The sequence below is a fragment of the Callithrix jacchus genome, chromosome 2 (genome assembly GCF_049354715.1).
Source record: "Callithrix jacchus isolate 240 chromosome 2, calJac240_pri, whole genome shotgun sequence".
In the NCBI taxonomy this organism is placed as follows: Eukaryota; Metazoa; Chordata; class Mammalia; order Primates; family Cebidae; genus Callithrix; species Callithrix jacchus.
Genome location: NC_133503.1, coordinates 135804462 through 135817398, shown reverse-complemented (window position 1 = coordinate 135817398; position 12937 = coordinate 135804462). Strand labels below are relative to the sequence as shown.

The 12937-nt window shown below is 39.7% G+C and overlaps 1 protein-coding gene across 9 annotated transcripts in view; it reads right to left on the bottom strand.

Moving 5' to 3' along the window:
• Nucleotides 1-11687, bottom strand: part of ANKRD31 (ankyrin repeat domain 31) — a 211792-nt gene extending 200105 nt beyond the window's left edge. For 8 of the 9 annotated variants that reach the window (XM_078365333.1, XM_078365334.1, XM_035291395.3 and 5 more), the window contains exons 1-2: nucleotides 11361-11687; nucleotides 2830-2903 (exon numbers count right to left, since the gene is read on the bottom strand). In XM_078365333.1, coding sequence (XP_078221459.1) covers nucleotides 2830-2903; nucleotides 11361-11464 — 178 coding nt within the window. In that variant the 5' untranslated portion in view covers nucleotides 11465-11687. Of the gene's footprint in view, nucleotides 1-2829; nucleotides 2904-11360 lie in introns of those variants that run through there. The other variant, XM_054252184.2, reaches the window with a different exon arrangement.
• Between the last annotated feature and the right edge of the window lie 1250 nt (nucleotides 11688-12937).

The following is a 12937-nucleotide window of genomic DNA, read 5'->3' as shown; positions in this document are numbered from 1 at the left end:
AATATAGCACAGTTTTCTTCATTCTTTCAGTTTCCCTTCTCTATTCCTTTACTGCAAGGGTTCCCAATCCCTGGGCCACAGACCAGTACCCATCTGTGGCCTGTTATGAACCAGGCTGTACCACAGAAGGTAAGCAGCAGGTGAGCCAGGATTATCACCTGAGCTCCATCACCTGGCTGATCAGCAGCAGCATTAGATTCTCATAGGAGTACAAACCCTACTGTGAACTGCACATGCAAGGGATCTAGATTGTGCACTCCTTGTGAGACTCCAATGCCTGATAACCTGAGATGGAACAGTTTCATCCTGAAACCATCCCCCCAATCACCATCCTTGGAAAAATTATCTTCCATGAAACTGGTGCCTGGTGCCCGAAAGGTTGAGGACCACTGCTTTACAGTACATAAAGTAACTAGTGTATGTACACAAATATATTGCATTTTTTTGTTTTCCTATATGGCCCACAGGAGGTTTTGATTGACATCAAATGAAGTTGGGATTAAAAAAAAAAAACACTGGTTCTGTGAAAGTACCCACTTTCTCCATTAGGAGCATGCTCATTCAGCTTTTATTTTTATAATTCAGTAAATTACTTTGGCTCTATTTTAACACACTAAAAAAAAAAAAACATAGAAATTCTTGCATGCCTTGTTTGACTGGAGACTTTTAATGTTTTCCATTTATCATTGCAAAACCAAGGAAAATTTTACAATTTTTTTTGTATGTAGCTATTCAGTGTAGAGCAATCTGTCATTTAGTAGAAATAAATGAGTCTAAAAAATAATTACTAGTTTTCCTTTTGAATGATGACTCTTGTGTTTAAATAAACTTCTTTAACATGAAAGTAAACAAAAGGTTGAAGTACATAAATATAGACAAGGAAAGAAATGTATAAAGTATGATACCAATTATGAAAAAAGATTTATATATACAAAAGATTGGAAGGATATACAAATACTAAAGACTGGCAATCATTGGGAGTAGAATTATAGGGAAGAGTAAGGAACATGACCTTTCATTTTCTACATGATATACTTTTATATTTTAATACTTTTAATAACCAGCGACATAGTAAAGATTTATTCATTTGAAAAAGAAAAAAAAAACTTGGTCGCAAAATTGAAACGGACCTCTAACTCCTTTCTAGTGATACTTTATAAATCATAAGAAGGCATCCTGGAGATCAATACTACACACTGTCCCTTCCAATTACATGTGGGAAAATGTAGTCCAAAATGAAACCGTAACTTCCCACTAAGGTATCAGGTGAGATGATGTACAGTAAAAAGACTATGAACCATAAATACACAAGAGTTAAAAGATCTTTGTGGGTGTTTAGAAATTTTTTTTCTATTTCACACTTATTTCCAGACATTCTCCTAAAAAAGATTTTTTAAAATGCTCACAGGAAGAAACCATAAAGAGAAACAACCTATCATTTAAACAGCTACTGCAGAATTGGTCTTTCTGAACACTGCCTATCAGTGATAGATTCTTCTAGAAATGTTTAAATCAACATAGAAGAGGCCACAGAAAGTTAGGTGTATTGGTAGATGAAAGGCACATTTACAATGCATATATACAAAGAATGTGTGTGCCCTAATTTTAACCTAGAAAAATAAGACTGGTTATTAAAAAGTATTACTTACTTTTACAAATAGACAGGTCCTAGGGTTAGGCTAGAGATTTGGAAGAGAAGAAAAGCCATATGGGTAGCACTTCAATACCTCTGTTGCCCTTTCTAGGAATCTTAAGTATCTTCTGGAAGCTATGATCCCCACTGTGGTCTCTAGTCTAACAGACCCTAATAAACTAAGTCTGTGTAAAATTAAAGAACAAGACTAAAGATGAAAAGATAAGTTAATGAAATGGTGATCAGCAGGTCCTTGAATAACTTCATTTCAACATTGATTTTTTAAAAAATCAATACCCAGCCAGGCGTGGTGGCTCACACCTGTAATCCCAGCATTTTGTAAGGCTAAGGCAGGTGGATCATGGGGTCAGGAATTCGAGACCAGCCTGGCCAATATGGTGAAGCCCTGTCTCTACTAAAAATACAAAAATTAGCGGAGCATGGTAGCTCACACCTGTAGTCCCAGCTACTCAGGAGGCTGAGGCTGAAGAATCGCTTGAACCTGGGAGGTGGAGATTGCAGTGAGGTGAGATTGTGCCACTGCACTCCAGCCTGGGCGACAGAGCAAGACTCCATCTCAGAAAATTTAAAAAAAAAATCAATTTCCAGTTGGGGCCACTGCCTGTGGAATTTCTATGTGCTCCCCATATCTGTATGAGTTTCCTGCAGGTACTCCAGTTTCCTCCCACATCCCAAAGATGTGCATGTTAGGTTCACTGACATGTCTAACTGGTCCCAATACAAGAATGAAAGTGTGTGTGTGTGTGTGTGTGCGTGTGTGCACGCACACGCACACACTCTTCAATGGAATGGCCTCCTGCCCAGGGTTTGTTCCTGCCCTGAGCCCTGAGCTGCCAGGATAGGCTTTGGTCACACTCAACCCTGAAGTGGAATAACTGGGTAAACAATTATGTTACTTGCATGTATTAATCTTTCTTAAATATACGTATAGCTCACATTTATTTCCATGTTTAATATCAGAAGTGTTTTGGTGTTTATTTGGAAATTTGGTGATGTTCTTATGGCCAGAAATATGCTATAGAAACTTAACTGTTATTTATATCCATTAGCTGATGGTAAAATTAGTTTCTTTATAATTAATTTTGCTTAAAGTCTCAGTTTCCAAGAACCTATCAATGACATTAAATGAGGACGTACTGGGAAACTAAAAGGACTACAAAAAGAATCATTCTCACCTTTGCACATTCCTCTTGTATCAGGATGCAGGCTGAACTCAGATCTAAGAGATGTGTCTTGATCAAATAACAACCTTTCAAATACCAAAAGAGAAGGCACAAGTTGTTAACGTATCTTAAACAAAGAGTAACATTTTAACCATCATTTTTATTATACCAAAACTTGTTAAAATTCTTAGTTATACCACTATTAATGTTTCTATTTCAAAGTGTTATTTCAGAAATGTATAATTTGATTGAAAACATATCCAAGATGAAAAAGAAAAACTCATGTATATAGTCATGTTAATTTTACAAATATTCTGTTATCATTTTTTAATATTTGGGGATAAGGGACAAATATCACTGTCCCAAGTCTAATAAATCTTAATAACTTTTTGAAAAGAGATAAAATGAGATCATTTGAGGGACCAGTGCCGGTGGGTTTTTTTTTCCCTTCACATTTCTTTATACCAGAGAACTTGAGATTAAAATCCTGGAATTATATCTGAGTTTATATTTTCATAGTATGTACTGACAGAATTCCTTTATTTATTTATTTTGAGACAGGGTCTTTCTCTGTCACCCAAGCTATAGTGCAGTGGCATAACCTTGGGTCACTTCAAACTCCTAGGCTCAAGAGATCCTCCTGCCTCAGCTTCCCAAATAGCAGGGACTACAGGTGTACACCACTATGCCTGGCTATTTTATTTATATATTTTTGTAAAGACAGGGTTTTATCATGTTGCCCAGGCTGGTCCTGAACTCCTGAGCTTAAGTGATCCTGCCTCGACCTCCCTAAAAGCTGGGATTACAGAAATGAGCCACTACACCTGGCCCAGAATTCCTTTAATTTTTGGATTTACTTCTTACTATGTTCAAAGGAGCATCACGGTAACAGAGAGAAGATACATAGTCCTTGCCCCCAAGAAGCTCCAAATCTAGCAAGGAATAGAGAGCTATGAAAACAACCATGATATGCCATGAGCATGCTACTAGGCAAACTTAAATATTTATCTTTTCTGTTTAAATGGGCAGAAAATGGACAAAAAAAACTTGAATAGACATTTCTGCAAAGAGGAAATACAAATAGCCAACAGGTACATGAAAAGATGTTCAGCATCACTAATCATTAGGGACATGCAAATCAAAACCACACTGAGATACCACTTCATACTCATTAGGATGGCTGTTCATGTAAAATAAAAAATTAACCCAGATACTGTCACTCACGCTTATAATCCCAGCTACACAGGAGGCTGAAGCAGGAAGATGCATTGAGGCCAGGAGTTCAAGGCTGCAGTGAGCTATGATCAGGCCACTGCACTACAGCCTAGGTGACAAAGTAAGACACTGTCTCTAAACACACACACACACACACACACACTTTCTAATAGTTTTCAGCATCAGCAAAATTGACAATGAAAAGGACTCCAGTCCTGAACTTTTCTATTATAACACACCCTGTGAGGTGCTATAAGAAGGCTCCTGCTGTAGGAAGAAAAGCGTTTTCTTGGCTCTTTTCTACTGACCACTACTAAGAATTAAAAATTAATTATTAGAATAAAATTATGCCATTGCTATAGTGCTTTTTTCCAAGAAGTAAAACCATATACTAATGTTTCTCCAAGAAGTAAAATAATCTATTAATATCTCTAAAAGAGTAAGTTTATCTCTTAAGATGTTGTGAAGTTGTTTTGTTTTGTTTTATTTTTCAGACACAGTCACTCTGTTGCCCAGGCTGGAATGAAGTGGCATGATCTCAGCTCACTATCACCTCCACCTCCCAGGTTCAAGCGATTCTCCTGCCTCGGCCTCCCAAGTAGCTGAGATTATGGGCGCCTGCCACTAAGCCTAGCTAATTTTTATATTTTTAGTAGAGACAGGGTTTCACCATGTTGGCCAGGCTGGTCTAGAACTCCTGACCTTCTGCTCTCGACCTCCCAAAGTGCTGAGATTTGAGGTGTGAGCCACTGTATCCAACAAAATTTTGTGAGTTTTTTTAATTTAAAAATAACACAAAAGGGGTATGGAAGAATTTGGGGTGGGGGTTAACAACACTATTCTATATCTTGATTGTGATAGTAGTTACACAATTATATTTGTCAAAACTCAGAACTGTACACTTAAAAAGGTGAACTTTATGTAAATTCTTCCTTGAAGGATGACAATATGCCACCCGAAAATAAGCCACTGTGACATATGGATTACTCTGAGCTAAAGGAAACCTGAATAACAGCAGATGCCTCCCTTTTTCTTCTTGAAAACAGGAGATAAAAACTCCTGTGTAAAAGATGCCCTCCCTACAGAAGGAGAAAAGAAACATTTTTCAATAGCCAAGATAATTCTGTACAAAAAGAACTTGTTAAAATAATTATATCTTCCTTTAGCCTCCCTACATAATTTAGTTAGCTTTCCACAACTGCCTCTCTTTGTTGAACCTAATACAAAAGCATACAGCCTTTGCCATTTCTTTTCTTATTTTTTTTCAAGATGGGAGTCTAGCTCTGTCGCCCAGGCTAGAATGCAATGACGTGATCTCAGCTTACTGCAACCTCCACCTCCCAGATTCAAGCAATTCTCCTGCCTCAACCTCCTAAGTAGCTGGACTACAGGCGCATACCAGTATGCCTGGTTGATTTTTGCATTTTTAATAGAGATGGGGTTTCACCATGTTGGCCAGGCTGGTCTCAAACTCCTGACCTCAGTGATCTGCCCACCTTAGCCTCCCAAAGTGCTGGGATTACAGCATGCGCTACTGTGGTTGACCAGGTTTTGCCATTTATTTGAGTCTTCATTTGCTTTCCTTCATTTCCTGTGTCATATAAAACTTATTTTAAATTTACCTAAGTTTTAATATTTAAAGTATTTAATCTATTTCATATCAGTTTAATCCTTAGGCTCAACCAGGACCCTGTGAGGGGAGAGGCAGAATTTCTGCCCCTACTAAACTCTTAATTAAAAATAAAAAAAACTAATATAAATATGTTAATATTCTAATATGTAAATATAAAAATTTAACATTATGCCAATAAAAGTACCAATAAGGGCCAGGTATGGTGGCTCATGCTTGTAATCCCAGCACTTTCGAAGGTCAAGATGGGGAAGATCACTTGAAGTCAGGAGTTCGAGACCAGCCTGCTCAACATGGTGAAACCCCATCTCTACCAAAAATACAAAAATTAGCTGGATGTGGTCCCAGCTACTCAGTTGGCCCAGACAAGAGAATGGCTTGAACCTGAGAGATGGAGGCTGCTGTGAGCTGAGATCGTGCTACTGCATTCCAGCCTGGGTGATAGAATGAGACTCCATCTCAAAAAAATAGTCCTCTTTCCTAAAGAAATTATTTTTACAAACCCTGACAATTTATGTTTAAGGAAATTATCTCAGAATTATTTACTGTAACAAAAAATTTTAAATTATGTTTTGTTTTAGAATAGTATAATGCTTCAATAAATTATGATATACCTTCATGATGGAAAACTATCAATAGTTTAGGGAAGACTTTTAATGGCACTGCAAATGTTTAAATATAATGTTAAGTAAAAACTGTAAACTTGTACAAATTGATTCAAACTTTATAAAAGAATTACAGGTGCACACGCAAACACCTACATTGAAAGCTGGAAGACAATATACCAAAGTCTTACTATGGGTAGAATTAGATGAGATTTCTACCTCATTTATGCTTCTTTTTATTGCCCCTGTTTTCCTACAGTGTTTCTGAATAGATAATATATTTACATGGTTCAAAATTCAAAACCCAGTAGAGACTGGGCATGATGACTCGTGCTCATAGTCCTCACTACTCAGGAAACTGAGGCAGGAAGATCACTTCAGCCTAGGAGTTAGAGGCTGCAGTGGGCTACGATTGCACTATTATACTCCACACTGGACAACAGTGTAAGAGTTTGTTTCCAAAACAAATAATAAAATAGGGTATGTAGTAAAATATCTCCCTAGCCCCACAAATATAAGCTTTCTTTTCCATAGGCAACCAAGGTGTTTGACTTTTTGTAATCCTTTCAGAGATATTTTGTAAGGGTATTTATGATGGAGAACATAGGTTAAACTATTTTCTAAAAATAAAACCACTGTGTCAAAGAGTATATGTGTTGGTAATGTTGATAATTAAAATTTTTTTGAGTTTTGTATTATAATTAGGCTTTTCTTCCTCTACAGTTATAAAAGAATCCCTTTTTGGCTTCTTGTAATACTTTTTGGTTTTTTTTTTTTTAAACATTTACTTTTGATTCACATGGAATTTTTTGGAATACAGTGTGAAGTATGTATTCAACTAAACTATTTTCTAGATATGTCCTTCATTGTCTCAGTATCATTTTTTGAAAAATCCCATCATTTCCTCACTGGTTTGAGATGCCACCTCTTTAATATACCAAACTCCCATCTGTATGTGATTTTATCTGGGGGCTTTTATGCTATTTATTGATCTGTCACTTTATATGCCAGTATCATATATAAAATATTTTATATCAGAAAATATTTTAATATCCTGTAGGTCATTACCTCCTATTGTTCTTATTTTTCAGACTTCTCCTAATTGCTATTATTTATTTTACCATATAAACTTTGGAATCAGTTGTGTAGTTCAACAGAAAGTCTTGTTGGTACTTTTATTTTTTATTTTTTTTTGAGATGGAGCCTCACTCTGTCACAGAGGCTGGAATGTAGTGGCGTCATCTCGGTTCACTACAACCTCTGCCTATTTCTCATTACAACCAAAAACTCTGAATGAATATTTTTTAAAAGCTACTTGAGAACCTTGAAAAGTAAACAATAGCAGGTAGATTGGGGACTGAAGCTGAAATCTGAATAACCTATTTATAGATGTTTCAGTTTGTTTTTTGTTTTGTTTTTTGGTTCTTTTTTGTCTCTCAGCTTTGAACCATCGAGTAGGCACAGGCAGTAAACCTATTTTTATCCTGAAGACCAAGGAAAAGGACCCCTGTATGCCAGGGTTTTATTATTATTTTTTCTTTCTTACCTCCTAGCCCTGCCCCAAGGCCAGCCCCAGCCTCAGAGCAGTACTGCCACCAACCATGGCAACTGGGACACTTAAAACTCAAGAGAAAATGTCTTTCTACCAGAGGAACTGGGAAAAGGAATTTGTATTGCCTGAAAAGTATGGGGAGAATCCCCCTTTCTTCTCTCTTTTCTTAAATCTGTCCTAAAGGCTGTCTCTGTTGTAAGGAACTGCTCTATAGTGAAAAGGCTCACACTCAAAGAAACCTGTCTTTCCAATCATATGAACTGGCAAGTGAGTATGATGAGGAAAGGGGGCAGGAGAATCCTGGAGAAGAAAGAGAAAGAAAGAGGGATCACTTAATTCTGAATTCTGTGTGTGATCCAACTTAAGTCCCAGACACACCCCCGAGCTGTCCATATATGAAGCAGACCCAAGGAAGCACAACAAAAGCTTAGATAATTTAACTATGATATTAACTCTGCCCAAATCCCAAATTAATCCCCACACAGTACATGTGCCAGGCATACTCAAATAGTATAGTAAAGGCTCTGATGTAACTACCATACACAGAGGCAAAACAGAATGTGTAGTCTGAACCTAAGCAGGTTGACTGCTTGTCAAAACAAACAAAAATCAACTCTTCAGAGGGTTTTAACAGAACGAAGAATCCAATCATAATATGCAAAATGTCCAGTATACAATCCGGAATTACTCAATATGTAAAGAACCTCTAACTCATGACCCAATGTTGAAATTACAAGACAGACTTTAAAGAATTGATTTTATCCATTTCCCATGAGATAAAGGGGAACAGTCATCAAATGGATGGAAAGACTAAAGTTCTCTGCAGAGAAATAAACTATAAAAGAGAAACAAATGAAAATTTTAGATTTAAAAAATTATAATATCTGAAATTAAAAATTTACCAGATGAACTCACCAACAGAATGGAGATGATGAATGAGTAAGTGAACCTGAAGATACAGCATTAGAAATTACAGTCGGTGGCTCAAGCCTGTAATCCCAGCACTTTGGGAGGCCGAGGCGGGTGGATCACGAGGTCAAGAGATCGAGACCATCCCGGTCAACATGGCGAAACCCATCTCTACTAAAAATACAAAAATTAACTGGGCGTGGTGGCGCGTGCCTGTAATCCCGGCTACTCGGGAGACTGAGGCAGGAGAACTGCCTGAACCCAGGAGGCGGAGGTTGCAGTGAGCCGAGATCGCGCCATTGCACTCCAGCCTGGGTAACAAGAGCGAAACTCTGTCTCAAAAAAAAAAAAAAAAAAGAAAAAAAAAGAAATTACAGTCAGAAGAACTGACAGAAAAAAATTTGAAAAGAGATCTGAGAAAATATCACAAGGTCCATGTCAACATCTATGACATGAAGGTACCAGAAGGAGGGCTGGGCGCAGTGGCTTATACCTGTAATCCCAGCACTTTGGGAGGCTGAGGTGGGCAGATCACCTGAGGTCGGGAGTTCAAGACCAGCCTGACCAATATGGAGAAACCCTGTCTCTACTAAAAATACAAAATTAGTCGGGCATGGTGGGGCATGCCTGTAATCCCAGCTACTCAGGAGGCTGAGGCAGGAAAATTGCTTGAACCTGGGAGGCGGAGGTTGCAGTGAGCCAAGGTCACACCATTACACTCCAGCCTGGGCAAACAAGAGTGAAACTCTGTCTCACAAAAAAAAAAAAAAAGTATCAGAAGGAAAGGAAAAAGATTGGCACAGAAAAAATATCACAAGGTCCTTGTCAACATCTATGACATTATAGTACTGAAGGAAAGGAAAAAAGATTGGCACAGGAAAAAATTCAAAAGAACCACGACAGAAAAATTCCTAAATTTGGTGAGAGACATGAATTTACAGATTCAAGAAGCTCAAGAAACCCCAAACAAGAAAAACAAAAAGAAAATCATGCCTAGACACATCATAATCAAACCTCTGAGAACCAAAGATAAGAAAAAAAATTTCAAAGCAGAGAAAAAAGTTATATTACATACGAGAGAATAGAGGGGGGGAAGGGAAGCCTTGAATACAAAGGGGTAGCACAGGGGAGTTTTCAGGGCCTGATGGAACTGTTCTGAATCTCAATTACATTAGGTATTATAAGACTCCATGCATTTGTCAAGGTGTTCCTCGTATACCAACAAGAGCAAATACTAACAGATGCATATATAAAAGAACCAGAATCCTGGACACCATTAGTGCTGTCCTTCCCTCACCCTCCATACCTAATCAACCACCATCTCCTGCCCAATTTACTTCCTAAAGATTTCTCAAATTTGCCCACTTCTACTGTTTCTTCCAAGCTGAGGCCTCATCATCTCAATCTGTTAGTACTCTGATCCCAAATCTAACCTCTACAGCCTTGCTTTGCGAAAGGCCATCCCTCCTCTAGTAGTACCAGCTTTAATCTGGAAGTTTGTTAGAAATGCAGACTCTCAGCCCTCACCCCAGAACTCCTGAATTGGCATCCACATTTTTATAGGATTCTGGAGGGATTCATAAGCATATTAGAAATTTGAAAGTCTAGTTTAGAGCATGCCAGAAGGAATGAAAATCGAATTATGGTGCTGCTCTTCCACTTGAAACCTTACAAGTACCCTACCAGGACATATGCAGGATGTATAAGATCTTACACAACCTCACCCTATTTTGCTCTGCAGGCTCATCTTTTGCATACTCAACCTCACATTTTACACGTCAATAAAATTTAACTGTTTGTACATTCCAACACACATAACACAATGTTATGTCCCACTGCTACGCCTTTACCCATGCAGTTCCCTTGGCCTAGAATACCTCCCTCTCCTTCATCTGGCTAATTCCTAACCAACCTACCTTCAAGCCTCTATTCAGGAGTCAACTATAGCAAACTCTGATGACCACCTACTTAGGTTGAGGTAAGAGTCCCTTTGAGCTCCTAAACCACCCTAGACATACCTCCATCCTTGAATTTCCCACATTACATTGAAATTATCTGCTCAAGTGTTTTTGCTGGCCTGAAGGTTTCTCAAAGTCAGTAGCCTCATCCCTGCCCTCTTTTCCCTGTGTCTAGCAGAGAATACGTTAGAGAAAGGCTTTGATAACCTGAAAGACCGACTTTTTTTGGATTCGTATAAAACTATTCGTTTCCAGTTTGGTAGGGACCAGTTTCCCTATCACATTCTTTTCTTGAGAGAAATTGTTACCCAATTCCTAGAGCTGAGCTACAAGTCTCTTGAAGCAAAATGCAGTTAGGTTCAGACCTAAGTAGATCTTTTTTGCTTGTGCCAAAAGACTTAAAGCAGCCCCAAAGGAAAGGCTTTTGAAAAATGCTATAAGGCCACCTACTGCAAACTTCATATTGTCCCAGCTGGGTTGGGGGCAGGTGGGGACAAACTGTGGTTGCTTCATTACAAGCTCTCAGCTCAGGCCTGGCTGCCCCACGAGGCTCTGGTCCCGCCCACAAGCACACGTTCTGGTGGCCATCTCTCCTCAAAACTCTGACCCCCTAAGACAGCACCTGGGCCGCCCCGACGCGAGGGTTCAGGCACTGTGGCCCTAATGGTGGTCACCTTCTCCAGGGCAGCTCCTCTTCTTCCAGGTCGCATTCCGTCACCGAACCCTCTATCACGGTTTCATCACTGTCCCAGTCTGGGGCCTGGACACCTTCCTCCATCTTTGCCTCGCATTCAAAGTCTTTTTAGCCCCCCTCTAACTCCCTCTTGCCCGCAAACAAAAAGAATGCTTTGAGGGCCAGGGGAAATTGTGAGTTAAAAATAAAAAAAATAATAATAATATAATCGCAGCAGGAGTCGGGCCTCGTCACAGGGCTGCTGAGGAGAGTGTGGCGGGATCGTCCTCTGGGAGGCAGCCCTCGGGTTCCGCCGCACGCCGCAGGCAGGGGGCAGCCGCGCGCCACACGTCGGAGCCCTGAGACGCGTTCGGCCCCGCCCCCAGCTCACGAAGTGGGCGGCCGCGCAAGCCGGCCTGCTCTGGGCGTGGCCCGCAGCCTGGTGTCTTTTTCGCGGCTTTCCATTCCGGTTCGCTAGACGTAGAAGGAACTGGGATTGCTGCTGCGCAGGCCAGAAAGGCAGGCGTGCCGCACCCAGAACTCAGGCCGAGCCTGCTTAACGCCCTTGGCCGGGAGGGTGACCTGCCATGCGCCTGCTGCGTGTGAGCCCCAGATACGGGAAGAGCTGTCAGCTCCTGCCCGCCCCAGCAGCCCCGGCATTCTGAAGCCAGAATGTAACCTTAGACCTAATGAGTGGTTTTGCAGCCCACCGAGCGCTTCCTTTCCCTTTAAGCCCTTGACAGACTCTCCTCAAGTGCCCCCTGAGGTAGACAAAACTGCGTTTGAATTAAAAGTGTTAAGTGAGCTTAACCAAGCCAAGTGAGCTTCCACTTGCCAAGTGAGAAAAAGATTCAAGAAAAGATCAAGTTGTTTTCCCATATCAAGTGTTTAATATTCACCTTGGAGTCTCCAGCATCTAGCACATATGAAGTCTAAGTTTTGTCATAAACGGATGGAGGCAGAGTTTTCTGACTTCCCAATTCATTACTCTTTTCACGATATGGAGTAGCTTTGCCATTATTATTATTATTGTTTTGTGTTTTTACTATTTATACTTAAGCCACTGCTATTTAAAATCATTAGTTGGTGGTTATCTTATAAACTTGAGGCTGAGGATGGTGGCTTATACCTATAACCCCAGTGCATTGGAGGCCAAGGCAGGAAGATTGCTTGAGACCAGAAGTTCAAGACCAGCCTGGGCAACATAGTGAGACCTCTATCTCTACAAAAAAAAATTGATTTTTAATTAGCAGGGCATGGTAGCATGGACCTGTAGTCTCCTATAAGCAGGAGGTTAAGGAGGGAGGATAGCTTGAGCCCAGGAGTTTGAGGTTACAATGAGCTATGATTCAGCAAATGCACTCCAGCCTGAGCAGCAGAGTCATATTATGTCTCAAAAAAATAAAATAAAATAAACTTACTTGACTATTCCTCACCTCAACTATGTAAATTAGGCAGAACAATAATAAATAATAAATATGCAAAGAACTAGACCTCTTTCTTTTTTACAGTAGTCCATTTATATCCTCCATATCTAAGTCAGACCTTAATTTCTATCACCTTTCCTGCTCAACCACT